At 44.0% G+C, this 21,985-nt stretch overlaps 2 protein-coding genes across 3 annotated transcripts in view; both read left to right on the forward strand.

The window, feature by feature from the left end:
* MEIKIN (meiotic kinetochore factor) overlaps window positions 1–9,627 on the forward strand; it is a 95,733-nt gene extending 86,106 nt beyond the window's left edge. Inside the window, exon 13 of the mRNA XM_062189956.1 lies at window positions 9,275–9,627. Within this exon, the coding sequence (XP_062045940.1) occupies window positions 9,275–9,627 (353 nt within the window). The remainder of the gene's footprint in view (window positions 1–9,274) is intronic.
* A 186-nt stretch (window positions 9,628–9,813) lies between these two features.
* Window positions 9,814–21,985, forward strand: part of FNIP1 (folliculin interacting protein 1) — a 121,402-nt gene continuing 109,230 nt past the window's right edge. For both annotated transcript variants that reach the window (XM_062189218.1, XM_062189216.1), the window contains exon 1: window positions 9,814–9,981. In XM_062189218.1, coding sequence (XP_062045202.1) covers window positions 9,890–9,981 — 92 coding nt within the window. In that variant the 5' untranslated portion in view covers window positions 9,814–9,889. The remainder of the gene's footprint in view (window positions 9,982–21,985) is intronic.

A 21,985-nucleotide genomic window follows, 5' to 3' on the forward strand; every position in this document is an offset into this window, starting at 1 on the left:
ATTATCTCATATTGTACACATGCATATGTGTTTATTTAAACAATATAAAGAATATGATGCCCAGACTTTCCAGATAGTTATCTTCAACCTCTCCTGCTTGACTTTCAGTTTCTAACCTGCAATTAAAAATGTTTAATCATCTTATATCTTAAATTCTCCCTTGACTCCATATGTTCTTCTTGCCAGACTATTATTCTTCACTCATTTACATGTATTTTTACTAAAAAGAATGTTCTCTGCTTTCTCACTGGACCCCTCCACTGTTCCCTACCCCCTTCAAAACACAAACACGCACAAAGTCTGTCTTCAGCTTTGCTTCTCTGCTGATACAGATCCCCTCCAGGCTACCAGAAACATCCTTGATGCGAATCTAAGGAATATTTTTCAATTTTTATCCCACCAAACTTCTCTCAGTTAATGATATTTTAGACTAGTACAATACTATCTTTCTGAAGGCCTCCAGTAAGGAATGAGCTTTCTAAAACTTTACTCTGTAGGCTTTTGTTGCATCTTTGGTTCTCCCATTTCTTCTAGAGGCTGCTTTTCCTCTGGCTAGTCTTTAAGTTTTGGTATTTCCTAAGGATCTGTTCTGGGGCCTCTTGTCATGCAACACACCTCATCTACCCATGACTTTAGTTACCAGTTCTGTGCAGTTGGCCTCAAATTTTTGTAATTGTCATGGATATTGGTAGTGAACTTGTGTAATAAATTCCCTTGTATACATCCATTACCCTCTAACTCCATCCTAAGTAGATTTTAAATTTCCAAGTCATATGGTTTAGCTGGAATTGATCAAACACTGAGTACCAGAGGTAGGCTTTTAAATGGCTTCAGTCTGTTAACCTTAGTCCTCCCAATTCTGGCCAGAGTAATTAATTAGTTCAGGAATGGGTCCCAAACCTAAAATGATCCTATGATGTTACATATTAGAGCTTTTTCTTGGAATATTGAGACACAAACTTTTTCCTTTTTCTGTTGGATTTTTCCCTGAAAGAATTTATTGTAGTGGCTGGCACTGTGGCTCACTCAGTTAAACCCATGCTTGTGATGCAATCATCCCTTAAAACTGCCAGTTTGAGTCCCAGATGCTCCACTTCTGATCAAGCTTCCAATACATCTGGGGAAGCAGTGGACGATAGCCCAAATACTTGGGCCCCTGCCACCCACATGGGAGACCCAGATGGAGTTCTAGGCTCTTGGCTTCCACCTGGCTAAGCTCTAGCCATTGCAGCCATTTCTCTCTTGCTCTTGCTCTGCCTTTCAAGTAAATTAATAAACCTTTTTTAAAAGTGACATATGGTAGAAGTTTCAGAAGTCAAATTACATCCACAATTGGAGACCTTGCTGAGGGATGGAGTCCATACAGAGAAGTTAGAGATGGAATAAAGAAATTGACTTTTTGATATCTTTGTTGTAGTCCCTGAATAAAGCTGTGTCTAAACTGTTCATCTACTTTAGATCTGGTTATCAGAGCTAATCAGTTTCATGCTCTGCTTATGTTAGTTTACTTTTGGTTTTGTCATCTAAAACATAGACAATTCTGACTGATGGACTCAACAAAGACCTTTCTTTCTTTCTTTCTTTCTTTCTTTCTTTCTTTCTTTCTTTCTTTCTTTCTTTCTTTCTTTCTTTCTTTCTTTTTAAAATTTTTTTCGACAGGCAGAGTGGACAGTGAGAGAGAGACAGAGAGAAAGGTCTTCCTTTGCCATTGGTTCACCCTCCAATGGCCGCCACGGTAGGCGCGCTGCGGCTGGCGCACTGCGCTGATCCGATGGCAGGAGCCAGGTGCTTCTCTTGGTCTCCCATGGGATTCAGGGCCCAAGCACTTGGGCCATCCTCCACTGCACTCCCTGGCCACAGCAGAGAGCTGGCCTGGAAGAGGGGCAACCGGGACAGGATCGGTGCCCCGACCGGGACTAGAACCCGGTGTGCCGGCGCCGCAAGGCGGAGGATTAGTCTAGTGAGCCGCGGCGCCGGCCCGACAAAGACCTTTCTTAAATTGCCCACGTCATAGCATTTAGCAGTGTTCTATAGCTGCTGATACTATTTGAGGAGACTGTAAGCGCCTCAAATGCAGGAACTATGTTGTTCCTTATCATATTTACGGGTTCTAGCATAGCTGCCAGACACATACTAAGCATAAATGCTTGAAAGGTGTTTATTGAAAGACTTAGCACAGAAATGCGTGTTATATTAAGGACCTTCTTTTGTGTACTTCTAATAGAATCCAAGGCAGAGATTTCAAGTCAGTTTATTTTATATTTGTTAAAAATTTAATTCCTTAAAGTACTTTATCACATTCTGCAATAATTTTTTTTGTTACTTGTTGGCTTCTTAAGGACAAGGGCTATTCCTGTCTTGTTATTGTATTCTTTGCATCTGGAACATAGAAGATGCCAAAGCTCACATCTCTATTAGATTATTTCTATTAGCATACAAAATTCGCTAGTATCTCCTATCTTAAAGAAATTATTTTCCTTTCTCCCTTCTCAGCTCAGCAAAACAGAGAAGCTGTCTACACTTGAGTTACCACTTTGTTTCTGCTCTTTCTTGAACCCACTCTAGTTAGGTTTTTGTTCATATTATTCCATTGAAATTGCTCTTGCCAAGATTTCCAAGTTAACAAATCTAATAAGCACTCAAATTTTCAGCAACAGTCAATCCCCACTACTCCTTTTGGGAACATTTTCTTGTCTTACTGCTCTTCCATCTTATTCTTCTGTGTTGAGTCCTTTTCTTTCAGAGCTTTGGGTTTAGTTCTTGACCCTCTTCTGTATAGCTACTCTGTCTCCAAGTAAAGTTATCCATTCTGTTGTTTTAAATTCTATGAGTTGGATGCATCCCAAATTTCTTTCATTAGAGAAATCTCCACATGGGCATCTGATGGGTAATTCAAACATAATGTATTCAAAAAAATTTAGGTATTTATCAGAGAGAAAGAGAGAAAGAGAGAGAGAGAGAGAAAATATGAGAATCTTTTATCTGCTGGGTAACTCCCCAGATGGCTGGGACAGCCAGGTCTGGGCCAGGCTGAAGCCAGGAGCCAGAAGCCTAGGGCAAGGAGCTTATTCTGAGTTTCCAACATGGTTGGTAGGGGCCCAAATACTTGGGCCATCTTCCACTGCTTTTTCAGGCCATTAACAGAGAGCTGGATCAGGAGTGGAGCAGCCTGGACTTGAACCAGTGTCCATATGGGATGCCAGCATTGCAGGCGCTGGCTTTACCTCCTAAGCCACAATGCCAGCCCCAATATATTAAAATTTAATGAGTTTTAGCCTTGGAAACTCATGACTAGAGCCTAGGGAGATTACTGACGCCACAAACAAGAGTGTCAAATTGTTAAGTCAACAACAGGAGTCACTGTGTACTTACTTCTCATGTGGGATATGTCCTTAAATTAGGGTCCAATGTGAAGTAATGCTATAACTAGAACTGAAACAGTGTTCTACACTTTGTGTTTCTGTGTGGGTCCAAACTGATGAAATCTTTACTTAATATATACTAAATCAATCTTCTGTATATAAAGATAATTGAAAATGGATCTTGATGTGAATGGAATGGGAGAGTGTCAAATAGTTAAGTCAACAACAGGAGTCACTGTGTACTTCTCATGTAGGATCTGTCCTTAGAGTCCAATGTGAAGTAATGCTATAACTAGTGCTGAAACAGTATTCTACACTTTGTGTTTCTGTGTGGGTCCAAACTGATGAAATCTTTACTTAATATATACTAAATCAATCTTCTGTATATAAAGATAATTGAAAAAGGATCTTGATGTGAATGGAATGGAGAGGGAGCGGGGGATGGGAGGGGTGTGAGGGGGAGGGAAATTGTGGTGGGGGGAAGCCATTGTAATCCATAAACTGTACATTGGAAATTTATTTTTACTAAATAAAAAATTTAAAAAAATATTTAATGAGTTTTGGCCGGCGCCGTGGCTCAACAGGCTAATCCTCTGCCTTGCGGCGCCGGCACACCGGGTTCTAGTCCCGGTCGGGGCTCCGGATTCTGTCCCGGTTGCCCCTCTTCCAGGCCAGCTCTCTGCTGTGGCCAGGGAGTGCAGTGGAGGATGGCCCAAGTGCTTGGGCCCTGCACCCGCATGGAAGACCAGGAGAAGCACCTGGCTCCTGGCTTCGGATCAGCAAGATGCCCCGGCCGCAGCGGCCACTGGAGGGTGAACCAACGGCAAAGGAAGACCTTTCTCTCTGTCTCTCTCTCTCACTGTCCACTCTGCCTGTCAAAAATAAAAAAAGTAAAATAAAATTTTAATGAGTTTTGGCCGGCGCCGTGGCTCAACAGGCTAATCCTCCACCTTGCGGCGCCGGCACACCGGGTTCTAGTCCCGGTCGGGGCGCCGGATTCTATCCCGGTTGCCCCTCTTCCAGACCAGCTCTCTGCTATGGCCCGGGAAGGCAGTGGAGGATGGCCCAAGTGCTTGGGCCCTGCACCCGCATGGGAGACCAGGAGAAGCACCTGGCTCCTGGCTTCGGATCAGCGCGATCCGCCGGCCGCAGCGGCCATTGGAGGGTGAACCAATGGCAAAAAGGAAGACCTTTCTATCTGTCTCTCTCTCTCACTATCCACTCTGCCTGTCAAAAAAAAAAAAAAAATTTAATGAGTTTGACTTTCTCCTTCAAACCTATGCTTTCCTTAGTCTTATTTGTTTGTTTGTTTGTTTCAAAGGCAGAGTTACAGAAACAGCGAAAGACAGAGATATTGCATCCATTGCTTCACTCCCTGAATGGCCACAGCAGTCACAGCTGGGCCAAGTGAAGTCAGGAGCCTGGAACTCCATTTGGGTCTCCCACGTGGGTTGCAGGGGCCTAAGTACTTAGGCCATCTTCTGCTGCTTTCCCAGGTGCATTAGCGTGGATCTGGATCAGAAATGGAGTAGCTGGTACTAGAACTGGAGCCAATGCCACAATGCCAGCCCCTCCCCTAGTCTTTTAATCAGCAAATGACTTCTACTTTGCTGCTCAATGCAAAAAAACCTAGGAGTCATCCTTGATTTTTTTTTCTTTCCCTGACTTAGAGGTTCTGTTGGTTGTATCTCCAAAATTAACTCCAGTTAGCTGCTGTGAACTCTCCTCTGAAATACTAGTAACTACTTACTTGGTTTCTTACCTTCCATTATTACTTTTCTATATTCCTTTCTTCATAAAACAGCCCAGACATAATTGTAAATTGAATCATGCCCTTTCCTGTTTTAAGCACCTCAGTAACTCCCATCACACTTAATCTAATTGACATTGTCCAGCCCCTTGTTTCTTTCTGTTTCTCAAACCATCTTCCTGTCCCAGAATACTCTCCAGTTCCTCTAGCTTCTTTTCTCTTCTTTGAACTGACCTAACCTTTTCCTGCCGCAAGACTTTGTACTTTTTCTTCTCTCTTGCAGAAGGTTCTTCACTAACTTCTTTCCATGGCTGGTTCCTTTCCATTCCTTAGACTTCGGTTTAAATACCTTATCTTTGGAAATGCCTTCTGTGGCCTAAATTTGGCCACCTTCACATCCTTACAATCAACTAATTCTTTCTTAGCTCCTATCACAACTTATATTTTGTTTATTTAGTCTCTTCTTATTCAAACTAATTTCCCGAAAATACAGACAGTTGTTCAAGATCATATCTCCAGTGCCTAGAACAGACTGTGAGAACTTGCAGGGACTCAAAACATTTTTTAATTTTATTTTTATTTTTATTTTTTTGACAGGCAGAGTTAGAGAGAGACAGAGAAAAAGGTCTTCCTTCCGTTGGTTCACCCCCCAAATGGCCGCTACGGCTGGTGCTCAGTGCCGATCTGAAGCCAGGGGCCAGGTGCTTCTCCTGGTCTCATGCGGGTGCAGGCGCCCAAGCACTTGGACCATCTTCCACTGCCTTCCCAGGCCACAGCAGAGAGCTGGACTGGAAGAGGAGCAACCGAGACAGAATCTGGTGCCCCAACCAGGACTAGAACCCGGGTGCCAGTGCCGCAGGCAGAGGATTCGCCTAGTGAGCTACAGCCTCGAAACATTTTTTAAATAAAAAAATGTTTCTATATTTTGGTGCTCCAAACTACTCCCATTTCCTTATTAGGCAGCCATAAATAGTCAGTTTAAGAGTTTAAAACTGAGAGACCCTGAGTCCATCTAAGTGTTGTTATTCAGGCAGTTTTACTTGATTATCTGGAGTTTGAATGCCTTGTTCTGAGATGTTATCAATGAATTTTTTTCAGGATAGTTTAGTGCAGTTAAGGCCTTATTACTAACATGATGATTTAAGGGGGCAAGATGCCAGTTTTATTGTTACCTTTTCCTATGTCTACTGACTGGAAAACAGCTCTAGTAACTAGTGCCTATGTCTTTTATGTTACCTGGAGCATAATCTTGGAAGCAGGTGTTCAGAGCCCCATACACTGCTGGGGTTTGTAGGAGATTCCATCTTCTACTTCTGAGTAACAACCTGGGCCTTATATATAATCTCTGTCACCCCAAAGTTACACATTCATATAGCATTAGTGAGTAGATAATTTTCTTTCTCACATGCCTTCATTTTTGACTTCCTAAACTCAAAGAAGCTGTTTGTAAGACACCTCACCTTCTTTGTAAAGAGGTGCCAAATGAAGAAAAACATACTGATTTTGCCCTTGAAAATATGAAATTTTTATTTATTCAAGAAGGATAAGGAGAAATAGAGAGCTCCCATCTACTGGTTCACTCCCCCAAATGCCCATAATGGACTCAGGAGCCAGAACTCAATCCAGGTCTCCCCCTGGGTGACAGAGACCCAGCTATGTGATCCATCAGCTGTTGCCACCAAGGGTGCTCATTAGCAGGAAGCTAGAATTAGGAGCGGAGTCAGGACTGGAATCTAGACACCCTGATATGGGATATGGGTGTCTCAACTGGGGTCTTAACCATAGGCCAGATGTCTGCCCATTGGAAATACTTAAAATTAAGCACAGTTGTGTCATTACAAACATATCAATTCAGTGCTGAGTCTATGATTTTAATATTATGTTGCTATATAGAGAAATGGTAACTAGTAAATTTAGTTTTCTCTGTACTTTTCAAATATAAATGAGTTTACATAAATGAAGCTATTACATGCTTAGTGAATACTAAAATAAAATATTGTATGCAAGCAGTAACGTTCTTTCCCTTACTATTAATATCTATAATTACCCATGAAGTAATTTTTGCCCAAGATGAAAGCACCCAAGGTTATTTTATTTGGAAACTTTCTTCTGAGGGCCCTAGAACTATTGTGTGCCAGCCATAGACCAGCGTTAGTCCATAGTGTCCTTGGTCCCATAGAGACAAGCTTGAGCTGTTTCTACTCATTCATTTAATGTAAATTGCTCGCATAAAAATAAGACCTCTCCAAATGAGGTCTTAACTGGTAGGATGTATATTTTTTCTCTTTTAAAAAAACTGCATTTACTTTCTGTTTATCACACCTTCATTTCAAATCCAAATATTTTGTGAGGAAAATATTCACATTCATAAATAGCTCATTTACTCTATTAGAAATCTTTAGGCTTTGGGGCCAGAATCCAGAGAATTACTTGAAACAATAGGTGACATGTCCTGCTACTTTGAGCCTCAAGTAGCCAGTAACTTCTGGAGCTTACACAGTGTACACAGAGGAACTCCAACTGAATTTTTTAAAGATTTATTTATTTATTTAAAAGGCAGCATTACAGAGAGGGAGAGGGAGAGGAGGGGGAGGGAAAGGGGAAGGGACAGAATGAAGGGGAGGGAGAGAGTGAGAGGAGGAGGGGGAGATAGAGAGAGAGAGAGAGAGAGAGAGAGAGAAAGGTCTTCAATCCACTGGTTCACTCCCATATGGCTGCAAAAGGCCAGAGCTCTGTCAATCTGAAGCCAGGAGCCAGGAGCTTCCTCCAGGTTTCCCACACTGTGCAGGAGCCCAAGGACTTGGGACATTATTCACTGCTTTCCCAGGCCATAGCAGAGCTGGATCGGGCCAGGACTTGAATTGGCACCCATATGGGATGCCAGCACTGTAGGTGGAGACTGTACCTGCTACACCACAGCACAGGCCCCTCCGAATGAATTTTTACCCAAGTACCTCATGTTACCTCCTCAAAAAGACCTTTCTCACACTGTCATTTCATTGCCTTTTCATAACTTTCTGAAATTTTTACTCTTTCCTCACCTAGACTGTTATGTTTCTTGACTGCTTTGGATCCCCAGTGCCTAGAACTTAAATGTTTGGAATGAATACATGTATTTCTTAATCATCTATAAATAGTTCTTATAAAAATATCAGAACTTAACATGATGACCATTGCCAAATTCTAAATTCTGCCTGCTTTTCTTTTTTTCTGTTAGTATCATTTATTTGAGTTTAAATTCTAGCTGCAAATTGCATTAGTTGGAGTTGGTAGCCACTCTGAAAACCTTTTGATGCTTAATTAAAGGAAATTTTCAAATAAGCATTTTATTTTTTTAAATCTAGTCTTCTGACCGTATAGCAGTCTTTTCCTGACGTCCACGTTTCTGAGAATTGCAGCCTACTGTACAAAATTCCTCATCCCGGAGTGGAGTGGGTGAATGCATGGGGATGCTGAGAATTTACAATGCTGGTTTGATCCAAACCCTGATATATTTTGATTCATGGGTTTGTATGACTGTTAATTTAGGAGTTGGGGTTGGTGCTGTGGCGTAGTGGGTAAAGCCGCCCCCTGCAGTGCTGGCATTCCTCTATGGGCCCTGTGCGGCTGCTCCACCTCCGATCCAGCTCTCTGCTATGGCCGGGGAAAGCAGAAGAAGATGGCCCAGGTCCTTGGGTCCCTACACCCGCATGGGAGACCTGAAGAAGCTCCTGGCTCCTGGCTTCGGATCAGTGCAGCTCTGGCCTTTGTCGCCAATTGGGGAGTGAACCAGCGGATGGAAGACCTCTCTCCTCTCTTTCTCTCTCTGTGTAACTCTTTCTAAATAAATAAATAAGTCTTTAAAAAAATTCTGAGTATTTTTTTTTAGAAAGCACCCCCCATCCTTTGGTTAAAATTCCGGTTTCTTCCTTCCCCACCCCTATGCATTGATAGGCTTAACACTGTAAACACTGAGCATAAAGGGTCAGGTATTTGTGGATGTGTGTCCCCTTTCTAGGCTTCCAGTCTTTCTCAGTTTCACTTCAGATTTTATTGGTTACCAAGGAAGCTGGGCTGAACTCCCGGCCGCAGTCGCCAGCTCTAATGCCAGGTGTCAGGGTTGGAGGCGCGGGCGGAAGCTCCGGGTGCCCTGCCTCGGCGTCTCAGGCGGACGTCTAGGCAGGTGGACCCCGTGAGCCGGCCTCCGCGCCTTCCCGTCTCGGGCCGGGGGGTCGCGGCCCCAAGGGCATCACCGTGCCTGCTCTGCTGCCGGAGCAGCCGGCTCGGCCGGGCGCGAGCCGGAGGGGAGAAGCCGCTCAAGCCGAGCCCGCTGCCAGTGGTACCCCAAACATCTCTATCGGGGAAGTGAGGCGCGGAAGGCTTCCGCAGCCCACAGCCCCTGGTGTCGTCACCGCGCCACCTGCCACAGCCTCAGAGAGCCGCGGACAGCCTCCCATGCAAGCACAGGGACCCGATCACGTCCCTTCCAGCCCGGCCATCTTCCCCGCGCACGCCCCGCCCCCAGCTGCCACGTGACAGGACCAGAGGCCAGCCTATGGGAGCCAGCGCCGCCCCGCACCCCCGCCTGCCCCCTGCTCCGCATGCCGCCACGTGATGCGGCGCCCCGCCAGCCAATGAGCGCGGGGCTTGCCTCGCGCCCCGCCCCGCGCGCCGTGGCCGTTTGAAGTGACTAATTTCTGTCATATGACTGAGGCGCCCATGGGGGTGGCGAGGCGGCTCTAGGAGCGAGGGCCTAGCGAGCGCCCAGCGGAGCGACCCCGGCCTGGCCGTGGCCAGCATGGCCCCTACGTTGTTCCAGAAGCTCTTCAGCAAGAGGAGCGGGCTGGGCGCGCCGGGCCGAGACGCCCGGGACTCGGACTGCGCGTTCAGGTAGGGTGCTGTGGGAAGGGGGGCTCGAAACCGATGGCCTTTTGGGCTCTGGGTTCCAGAGATGTCGGGGCCGTGGGCGTGGAGGCCCGCGCGGCCGGGACCGGGACCCGGTTCGCGGTGGGGTGGGGCCGGTGCGGACTCGGGCTGGAGGCTTGGAGCGAAGTCTGCTCCCCCCACCGCCGCCCCGCCGTTGCCCCTTCCCCCTCCTCGGGTTGGTTTGTTTACGTCCCGTCCGCGGCCACGCGTGGCTCTGCCCCTCCGGACGTGGCCCCGCGGCCTGAGGCACGGGGTCCTCACGCCTCCTGGCAGCGGGCAGGGCGCGGGCTGCTTTGGACCTGAGCCGCGGTCCTCCCGGCCCAGAAGTTCTCCCCTCCTCCCCGTGACCAGTCGCCCTCTGGGCGCTCCATTCCAGCTCTGTTGGCGTCGGGGAGAGGGCAGCACGTTTGGCCAAGCTCCTGGGTGTGCAGAGGGCTGCAGGAGCGAGTAGGCAAGGGGCCGTTCTTTGAGGCTTCTTGGAAACTGAAATTGGAGGCATGCGGATACCGGACCTTGCGGCTTTCATGTTATCGCAGGAGAAATGGGAAACCCGAGAGGTTAGCCTGACTGCCGACCCAGCTGATGCGGGACCGAATCCCGTGAGGGCTGGCGTTAGGATGGGCCCTAGAATCTTCCCCCTTAGAGCTGTTACTGCACAGGAGGCCACAAGCTGAAAACTGGCAGAATGTTTTGTGGCATTACAAGCTTCGTTAATTTTTGGTTGCAGTACTTGTTGCTGGTTGAATAACTTTTCAGAATTCTAAGATTTGATGTAAACCTGGATTCAGGGTAACAATTACTCGTGAAACTTCATGTGAAGAGATGTTGTGTCTTCCACACAGCTTTCCTATCTGTTGTAGCCTGGAAACTTGCAAATGTAACCTGGCTGCATGTCGAATATCCCTCAGACTTAGTACATAGCAGAGGGCCTGGCTGTACAATAGCTGTAGGAAAAAATGAGAATCTCGAATCTTCCAGCAGGCCGAAGTGAGGAGGATTGTGGCACACGAGTTTTAGAAGTTTTGATACTAAAATCATTCAGCCTTTCTTGCTAATGCGGGTCCCATCAGAAAACGCTCTGTAAATACATGTGGAATTGAGATAGGAAATGGAAAGAAGTTACCTTGTAGAGGAAAAAAATGCAGTTTTCTAGGTATTGGTCTTTTCCACTGTGAGGGAGATGTCTTACCATGCTCATCTGACTTTTTCTAGACATTACTTTAGTATTTTTCCTTTGAAAAATGAAAGTGCAGTCTACGTCAATACTACACTGAGACATGTAGTAACTCAGGAGATAGTAGGAAGCAGGTTCTTTGAAAGATATTTCAAAGGTGACATTTGAATAGACGGCACCTTTCTATTTCTGAGCAAAGGCTGACTTTGGGCGCCCAAGTTTACAGTGCTGTCAAGTCACTCGTGAGAACACATCTTCCTGTCTACTCTTTAAAAATGTAAAGTCTGCTGTATGGTTGTGTAATACTACTATAAAGTTGCCAAAGAACTTTCTCATCGGTTATCTTGTTTGATGTTTCACAACAACCTTGTGAGATAGGGCAAGTGGCAATATAGATAACTGTTATCATTTTTTCCAGTGGAAGTAAGAATTGTGTATAAGCCCAGTAATGGGCAGTGCTTGAGGGAGGCATTTGCTTTATTTATTTGTAAAGCAGGTTGACAGACACACACACACACACAGGTTTTCCATCAATTGATTCACTCCCTAAACGGCCCCAACAGCCAAGGCTGGACCAGATGAAAGCCTGGTTCTCCCACATGAGTGTCAGAGACCCAAATACTTGAGCCATCACTTGCTACCTCCCAGGGTCTGCATACACTGGAAGCTGGAATCAGAAGCAGAGCAGGGATTCCAGCTCAGGCACTTTGACGTGGGATGTTGGCATCCTAAGGAGCGATTTAACCAGTGCACCAGATACTCACCCCAAGCAATTTCTTAGAAAATAAAATGTGTGCAAGTGTACATGTGAGAAAATGGAAACTCTGGTTAACATCACATAGCTAGTAACTTGCAGATCTCATTAACCAGATTTTTTTTTTTTTTTTGTTATTTTTTGACAGGCAGAGTGGACAGTGAGAGAGAGACAGAGAGAAAGGTCTTCCTTTTGCCGTTGGTTCACCTCCAATGGCCGCCGCGGTAGGCGTGCTGCGGCCGGCGCACCGCGCTGATCTGATGGCAGGAGCCAGGTGCTTCTCTTGGTCTCTCATGGGGTGCAGGGCCCAAGCACTTGGGCCATCCTCCACTGCACTCCCTGGCCACAGCAGAGAGCTGGCCTGGAAGAGGGGCAACCGGGACAGGATCGGTGTCCCACTGGGACTAGAACCTGGTGTGCCGGCGCCGCAAGGCGGAGGATTAGCCTAGTGAGCCGCGGCGCCGGCTTAACCAAATTTTTTTTAAAACCACCTTATTGAATTATAATTTATACAAAATAAAATTACATTTTAAATGTCTGTTGTGTTTTTTTTTTTTTATAGACTCAGTTGTGTGTGCACCATCCCAGTGAAGCTTAGGAACGTGTCCATCCCCCTAAAATTTCATTTGTGCGCTTTGCAGTCGGTCTGTATCTTCTCGTCACCTAGGGTCGTCACTGCTCTGCTTTCTGTCATCATACTTTTAACCTTTCTGGAGTTTTATATAAACAAAATCATACTGTATAGAGATTTTTTTTAAAGATTTATTTATTTTATTTGAAAGGCAGAGTTACAGAGAGGCAGAGGCAGAGAGTGAGTAAGAAAGGTCTTCATCTGCTGGTTCACTCCTCAAATGGGCACAACAGCTAGAACTGAGCCGATCCAAAGTCAGGAGCCAGGAGCTTCTTCTGGGTCTCCCACATGGGTGCAGGGGCCCAAGCACTTGGGTCATCTTCTGCTGCTTTCCCAGGCTATAGCAGAGTGCTGGGTTGGAAGTGGAGCAGCTGGGGCTCAAACCAGAATCCATATGGGATGCCGGCACTGCAGGCAATGGCTTTACCACTCTGCTGCTCCCACTGTATAGCCTTGTATTTGGCTCATTTTCACACAGAATGATGACTTTGACTTATCCGCGTTGTTGCATCTGTCAGTAGTTCCATTAATCCTTCCTTTCATTGCTGAATGGTGTGTGTTGTATACACCACAGTTATTTACTCATTCGCTAGTTGGAAGAAATTTGTGTTGTTTCCAGATTTGGGGTTTTATGAACTGTGCTGCTGTGAATAGTTTTTTTTTTTTTTTTGTTTTATTTTTGTTTGTAGTTTTTTGTTTTTTTTTTTTTTTTGACAGGCAGAGTTAGACAGTGAGAGAGAGACAGAGAGAAAGGTCTTCCTTCTGTTGGTTCACCCCCACAAATGGCCGCTATGGCTGGTGCGCTGCACCAATCTGAAGCCAGGAGCCAGGTGCTTCCTCCTGGTCTCCCATGCAGGTGCAGGGCCCAAGCACTTGGGCCATCCTCCACTGCCTTCCCAGGCCACAGCAGAGAGCTGGACTGGAAGAGGAGCAACTGGGACAGAATCCGGCGCCCCAACTGGGACTAGAACCCGGGGTGCTGGCGCTGCAGGTGGAGGATTAGCCAAGTGAGCTGCAGTGCTGGCCTGCTGCGAATAGTTTTATATAAGTCTTTAAGCAGATAAGTATTTTCATTTCTCTTGGTAGTTATCTTGGAGTAATATTTTGGGTTGTATGCTAAGTATTGTGTTTTAACTTTTTAAAAAAATTGCCAAACTTTTCTAAAAATAGTTTTACTATTTTGTATTCCCAGTAGTATATCAGGGTTACAGTTGTTCTACAGTCTTTCCATTGCTTGATACTCTTTGTCTGTTTCTTTATTGATTAAATGAATTTTTATTGTGGTGTTTAAGAAAAAAGGCTGACATTTGCTGTTGTAACATTTTTTCATCTTGTGAGTATAGCCATTTGAAAGGTGTAGTGGTGTCTCATGGCTTTAATTCGCATTTCCTAAGATGATGATGATAGCATCTTTTTATGTAACTCAAGTTTTAGTAAAAATTTTTTTAAGTTTTTTTTTTTTTTTTTTTTTTTTTAAGAGAGAACATGCATGAGAGAGTGAGAAAGTGCTTTCATTCACTGGGTCACTTCCCAGATGACCACAATGAAGGTGGGAGCCAGGAAATGCAGTCCAGGCCTCAAGCATGGGTGTCAGGAATCCAGCATTCCTGCGTTGAGTCAGGAGCTGGAGCCAAGGTTGACCCCCACACTGTTGGATTCAGACCCCTTCACCACTAAGCTGAATGCCTGCCCCATAACCTAAGGTTTTAGTAGACTAAAATTTAGTTCCAGTTTGAGTATATCATGTTTTCCTTTCTAGAATCCTGTTTTGGTTTCGTTCTTGTCAGCTTAAATTGTTAAATTGTAATCCATAAGCTGTACACTGGAAATTTATATTCATTAAATAAAAGTTAAAAAAAAAATTGGACTTGGGAGACAGTTATTATGGTGCAGTGGGTTAAAGCCATCACTTGTGACACCACATTGGAGTTGAAGTCTTGGCTACTCTGCTTCCAATCCCAGCTTCCTGCTCATGGGCCTGGGAGAACCACAGATGATGGCCCAAGGTGGAGTTCTGGCTACTGGCATTAGTCTGACCCAGTTCCAGTTGTTACAAGCATATGGTGAGTGAACTAGCAGGTGGAAGATCTCTCCATCTCTCCCTCTCTCTCACTCTGCCTTTCAAATAAGCAAATCTTTAAAAAAAAAAAAAAAAAAGGAAAAGGCAGGCATGGGCCCATGGGCCCAGTTAGCCATTAGTAATTGTAACTTGGTCTTTTTTTTTTATATATAAGATTTATTTATTTATTTGAAAGACAGAGTTGCAGAGAGAGAGAGCAGGAGAGATACATCCTCTCTCCATCCACTGATTCACTTCCCAAATGGATGTAGCAACCAGAGCTGGCCTGGTCAGAAGACTGGAGTCAGGATTCCTCTAGGTCTCCCATGTGGGGGCAGAGTCTCAAGCACATGGGCCATCCACTGCTGCCTTCCCAGGCACACCAGCAAGGAACTGGATTGGAAGTGGAGGAGCTGGGACCTTAACTGGGTCCTATATGGGATGCCGACACTGCGGGCAGTGGGCTTGCCCACTACGCCACACCCTTGGCCCCTGTAGTTAGGTCTTTAGGGGCCGTGGTTCCTGAAGTAACCAATATACAAGGCCCAAGTGGTGATAAATCCTACCTAGAACTCTAGAATGGGAGAGACTTGACAAAGTCTTAGGAGTGTTTCAGTTTTGTCTCACGTGGTTATCTCTGGGAAAAATAGCCTGGGACCACCTCCTTCCTATCATTCTTCATCCTGAGGACTCTTAGATTTCTGTGTGCTTGTCTTAGCAGAGCTTTTTGAGCTGGAGATGAATTTGAAGGATATTTGTTCAGTCATTTACAGAATTGAAACAGTACTTTGTTTTCATCATTTAGAGAATGTAGGAAAGAAGGAGCTTCCTTGAAGATATTGCTTTTTGTTTTGTCAGTCCACTTTCTGGTGGAAGAAAGAATTTTTTTGTATGTATTACATATAAAAATGGTTGCTTTTAAAAGAAAGTAATTGAAAATAATTTATGGAGATTGTTTTAAAGTCTATAGGACATGTTTCGTGTTTTGATCAGAGACATTTTTATATTTTTTGTTGTATATGTATTTTTCTAGTATATGAACTTTTTTTGTCTGTAGCTAGAATTCTCAACCTGTTGTAACAACCTTTTAATTTGTCTTGTTATTGTTCTTGCCTTTCTCCAAACTACTTTCAACACTTTATACTTAAAAAAAAAAAAGTAAATTCCGGACTTCTCCACTTGGCATGTTTGCAATCTGTACATAGAATTGTAATTGATGTGATGGACCTGAGCTCGGATTCTTACCTCGCGGACTGTAAGTAGCCTGGGAAGCGTTGTCATGTAGTAACTGACGGTGAGGATCTGTGTGTTTGTGTCTTTGCCTCTTGGTTCTGAAAGCAGATTGCTCAGTTTACAAGCTGATTTATTTCTTCGGTCCTCAGGCTTCATTGTGTTTCATCATTGCAAAATTCTGGAAGCAGTGCTTCTAGGTTTCTCGTTTTACTTCATCCAGTAGACAGATTCTGTACTGGAGGATTTCTAGCAAAAACCCTAACGTCTGTATTACCCCTTTATTACGCTCTTTCATTGATTGGCTCTGAATGCTAAGGCGCTGGCTACCAATTTCAATTACAGTGGCAACAGGAATGGAGTTGCTCTGATTGTGTTAATACTTCTGGAGCTAGGGATGAGGTTGATCACACCGAATGCCAGACGGAGGGAAAAAGTGTTGGAACAGTGGTCTCACTGTCACTTGCATCTGCCTTCTTAGAGTGATTTTGAGGATTAAACAGCGTGATAGGCTCTCAAATGTTATTTTTCTTTCCAGTTTTCTCTGGGTTTTCCTTTAGATGTGGGCTGCCATTTGGACTATTTGATATTTCTTGGGAATAGTCTGGTTCATGTGTTTGCACATTACTTGAAACACTATGGCTACAACATATTTTTCTTTAAAGCTCCAATACAACTCAGATTCTCTTCATATTTTTCCATTGTGGCAGTTATTCCCTGTGTTGTACTTAACATTTTTACAAGTCTGTAGCCTTCACTAGATTTTAAGTTCCATGAGGGCCCAACTTCTAACTTGTTTAGTGTTGTACTTCTTTTGAATTTTCAAAATATGTTCTCCATTTATACCTTTCTTTCTTTCTTTTTTTTTTTTTTTTTTTTTTTTTAGCATTTATTTATTTGAAAGGCAGAGTTAGAGGGAGAGAGAAGACCGATCTTACATCCATTAGTTCACTCCCCAAATGGCCACAATGGCTGGGGCTGGGCCAGGCTGAAGCCAGGAGCTTCATCTGGGTCTCCTACTTGGGTGCAGGGGCCCGCACGCTGGGGCTGTCCTCCACTGCTTTTCCAGGTGCGTTAGCAGCGAGCTGGATCAGAAGTGGAGCATCCAGGACTCAAACCAGTGCCCTGAGGGAATGCCGGCACTGCAGGCAGCAACTTTTATCTGCTGAGCCACAAAACTGGCCCCTATACGCGTCAAAATGCTTAGCACAATCAATATGAGGGGACTTCACTTTTGTTTGCGAAAAAATGGTGCAAAAAAATTTGAACAGTAATGCATAATGTACATTTTCCATGAATTTTTTGAAATGCTTTTGATATTTCTGAGAAGTTTCTAGTTAGTTGATGGTATGGGGACACTATTATAACCACTGTATTATTTCACTGGTAGTTGTAAAATGATTTATTATTTCTTTTCAAATTAGTTTGTGCGGGAAACATCATATAATGTTTTATTTTTCACTTTCCAAGTAATGACTTGGTGTTGTAGTAACCTCCAAAGATGACCAATGAGGTTTTTAAAATTAGTTTTTAATCTAAATATTCCTAAATTTGATTAATTCTTTTCTGCTTATATATTTTTTATTTTTTAATTAAAAAAATTTTTTTTTTTTGACAGGCAGAGTGGACAGTGAGAGAGACAGAGAGAAAGGTCTTCCTTTGCCGTTGGCTCACCCTCCAATGGCCGCCGCGGCCAGCGCGCTGCGGCCGGCGCACCACGCTGATCCGATGGCAGGAGCCAGGTGCTTATCCTGGTCTCCCGTGGGGTGCAGGGCCCAAGGACTTGGGTCATCCTCCACTGCACTCCCTGGCCACAGCAGAGAGCTGGCCTGGAAGAGGGGCAACCGGGACAGAATCCGGCGCCCCAACCGGGACTAGAACCCCGTGTGCCGGCGCCGCAAGGCGGAGGATTAGCCTGTTGAGCCACGGCGTCGGCCTTCTGTTTATATTTTTTGATGAACCATCTTTGGCCAGCTTGACGCCTGTGTTCTTTTGACATGATCTTAGTGGTTTTTGGAGCACTACCTTGTGCTATTCCAAGGTCATTTTCTTAGAAATCTCCTTTTGATAGGAATGGTATTTACCAACTGCTTTCTGTATTATAAAGGTCTTCATTGCAACTGATCATCATTATTTCTAAGTCTTTTCAAAGGACACAACTAAGAGATACAGCATTTTTCTTGTTTAAAAAGTAAGTTAATACTAATATTTCAAATTCAAATTAAATTTTGTATTTTTACTTTTAAATTTTTCTATTTCTATTTTATGCTGAAAATCACATTTCCTAAAAGTATAATTATTTGATCAGTTTATTTTACACAATATAATAACTTCAAATTAGCACTATCAATATTACTAGCTATAAAACTGTTGAATGTAGCTTAAGCCACCTTTTTTTAAGATTTTTAAAATTTACTTATTTGAAAGGCCAAATTATAGAGAAAGGAGAGAGAGGGACAGAGCAAGAGAGGGAGGTCAGTCTTTTTTTTTTTTTTTTTTTTGACAGGCAGAGTTAGAGAGAAAGGTCTTCCTTCCATTGGTTCACCCCCCAAATGGCTGCCACGGCCGGCACACTGATCTGAAGCCAGGAGCCAGGTGCTTCCTCCTGGCAAGCCCATGCAAGGTGCAGGGATCAAGCACTTGGGCCATCCTCCACTGCCTTCCTAGGCCACAGCAGAGAGCTGGACTGGAAGAGGAGCAACTGGGACAGAACTGGCGCCCCAACCAGACTAGAACCCGGGGTGCTAGTGCCGCAGGCAGAGGATTAGCCTAGTGAGCCGCGGCGCCAGCCAGAGAGGTCAGTCTTACATATACTTGTTCACTCCCCAAATGGCCTCAACAGCCAGGCTGTGCCAGGCTAAAACCATGAGCCCGGAGCTTCTTCCAGGTTTCCCATGTGGGTACAGGAATGCAAAGACTTGGGCCAGCCTCTGCCCCTTTTCCCAGGTACATTAGCTGGGAGCTGGATCAAAAGTTGGAGCAGCTGAGATTCAACTGGTGCTCATAATTGGATGTTGGTATCTCAGGTGGTGGCTTTATCTGCTGTGCCACAACACCGGCCCCAAATGTTAATTTTAAAAAATATTTATTCTGGTCTACTTGAAAGGCAGAGTGAGGGGGAGAAGAGGAAGAAAAAGGGAAGGGGGAAGGGGAGGGAGAGGGAGGAGAGGAACAGATATCTTCCATCTGCTGTTTCACTCCCCAAATCTCCATAACAGCCACTATTGGGCTGAACCAAAGCCAGGAGCCTCTAATTCCATTTGTGTCTCCTAAGTGGGTAGTACGGGCCCAAGCACTTCAGCCATCATCTGCTGCCTACCCGGATGCATTAGCAGGAAGCTAGATCAAAAATGGAGGTATTGGGACACAACCAGGCATTCTGATACGGGGTGCGGGAGTCACCTGCTACACCACAAGGCCTGCCCCAAATGGTTAATGTTAGATGAATTCTACACCTTAGTAATTTTATATATAAATAGATAAATAGTGCATACATATCATTATAATAAGCAGTTTGGTGGTTTGTAATAATGGTGACAATGATTATGATGATGTAGTGGTAATGATGCATGTGTGTCCATCTTTAATGTGTTAACCTTTAAAGAATTTGCAGAACATTGATTTAGTTAAACATTCACTTGAAATTGAGCTCCATCTCTTGGTTAAAATACAGCTGTAACATAAAAAAAAGAGAGACTTGTCACTTGAATTATTTATTAAATATTTTTGCATTTTATTTGAAAGAGATACAGAGACAGATAAGATCTTCTATCCACTGGTTCATTCCTCAGATGCCCACAACAGCTGGGGCTGCGTCAGGCCAAAGCCACGAGCCTGGAGCTCAATCCAGGTCTTGTATGTTAGTGGCTGGGACTACTTGAAACATCACCTTTGCTTCCAGTGTATGTGTTAGCAGAAAATTGGAATTGAAAGCTGAGCAAGAACTTGAACACAGGCCCTCTGATATGGTGTCCTAAGCATTATTTTCACCATTGTTCCAAATGCCAACCTTGAGATTCTCAATTGATTGACAAGTTTTATTTGTATGACGAAACTTAAATTGTATCAGTAAGCCATTGAAATAAGAGTTACTTGGGTTTCGCTTTGACAACTATGTCAAGATACAAAACTCATCAAGAAATCAAAACGTGACCTTGTCTTTGCAGTCCATTAGCTGCTGCAGTTGGTGGGGAGGGAGACCTTGTCAAAAAGAAAAGGAAAGAGCAGTCCCAGATGGGTAACCAACTGTTTCCAAGTGGCAGAGTTGAGTAATATGACAAAAGGATTGTATAACATTAAAGCAGGGAACAAAATTTATGCCTTTAATCATTCAGCAGCTGATAACAAAGAGAATAAGGTTCAGTTTGAAAAACTCGTAATTCAGATTCAAGCCTTATAAAGATGTGAAGCAAACGAAATTCTCATATAGGGCTGGTAGGGTGAAAACTGGTATAACCACTTTGGAAAATAAGGTGGCAGAATCTAATAAAGTAGAACATATACATATCTTAGAGATCCAATTCTAGGGACATATTCCAACAAAAATGTGTATATCTTCCCCAAAAGACATGTACAAAAATGTTTATAGCAACATTATTCATTACAGCCCCAAACTGGAAATGACTCAAACATAACATCAGTAGTAGACAAATAAATAAATTGTGGCAAGGTCACACAATGGAATACTGTACTATATAATTCAATCAGGATTAATTTTATCCCTTCCTCCTTCTCCTCCCCCAAGGACATCTGGCAATCTCTGGAGATGTTTTAGCTTCTCAGAACTGGGAGGTTTTACAGGCACCCAGTGAGTACATGACAGGGATGCTGGTAAACATCTTACAACACATAGGAAGAGCCCCCCCGCCCCCCCCAAAGAAAAAGATAACTCAATCTAAAATGTCAGTAATACCATTTGAAATTCTTGTCATAAAGCAGTGAGAATGAATGAACTACACAGACTATCTGGATAAATTAAAACATAATGTTGGACAGGGCTGGCACTGTGGTGCAGCGGGTAAAGCTGCTGCCTTCAGTGCTGGCATCCCGTATGGCCACTGGTTCGAGTCCTGGCTGCTCCATTCCTGATCCAGCTCTCTGCTATGGCCTGGGATAGCAGTAGAAGATGGCCCAAGTCCTTGGGCCCCTGCACTAGGGTGGGAGACTCGGAAGAAGCTCCTGGCTACTTGCCTCGGATTGGCGCAGCTCTGGCTTTTGGGGCCATCTTGGGTGTGAACTAGTGCATGGAAGATAAATCTGTCAGCCTCTTTCTCTCTGTAACTCTGTCTTTCAAATAAATAAATAAATCTTTAAAAAAAAAAAAAAAACTGAAAGCCCCATAATATTGGATTGCCAGTGCTGTGGTGTGGCAGCACCACCACCTGCGACGCTGACATCCCGTATGGGCGCTGGTTCAAGTCCCAGCTGCTCCACCTCTGATCCAGCCCTCTGCTATGGCCTGGGAAGGCAGTAGAAGATGGTTCAAGTCCTTGGGCCTCTGCACCCACGTGGGAGACCTGGAAGAAGCTCCTGGCTTCACGTTGGCCGAGATCCAGCCATCGCGGCAATTTGGGGAGTGACCAGGATATGGAAGACCTCTGTCTGCCTCTGCATCTCTCTAACTGTGCATTTCAAATGAAATAAATAAATCTTTAAAAAAAAAAGTTGGTCAGAAAAATAAAGAAATCAGGCACAGAAAAGCAGAGATATGATTCCATCTGTATAAATCTCAAAATCAGGAAAAATTAATTTTTAATGTTAGAAGACAGTAGTGTAGATCATGAGGGGAACTTCTGGGATACAGGTAATGTTTCTTGAACTATGTATTAGTTAACCTGATGTGTAGTATAAATTCGCTGAGGTGAATAATATCTGTACCATTAAGTATGTTATTTAATAAAAAAACCATAGGATGCTCACTATTAAAAGTGAGTTTTGTGGTATGTAAATTAGAACATTTTTAAAAATTAAATGTTTTTCTGCCTCTAATCAGTTAAGCTTCATATTACATTAGTAAATATATCTCTGAAAAATTTCTCTCTTAGGATCTGGTAATTTGAAATCCTAGCTCTGCCACTTACCAATTATACTAAACCTGAATAAGTTGTGTTTTCCATATTT

This window comes from Lepus europaeus, chromosome 4 (genome assembly GCF_033115175.1).
Source record: "Lepus europaeus isolate LE1 chromosome 4, mLepTim1.pri, whole genome shotgun sequence".
NCBI lineage: Eukaryota > Metazoa > Chordata > Mammalia > Lagomorpha > Leporidae > Lepus > Lepus europaeus.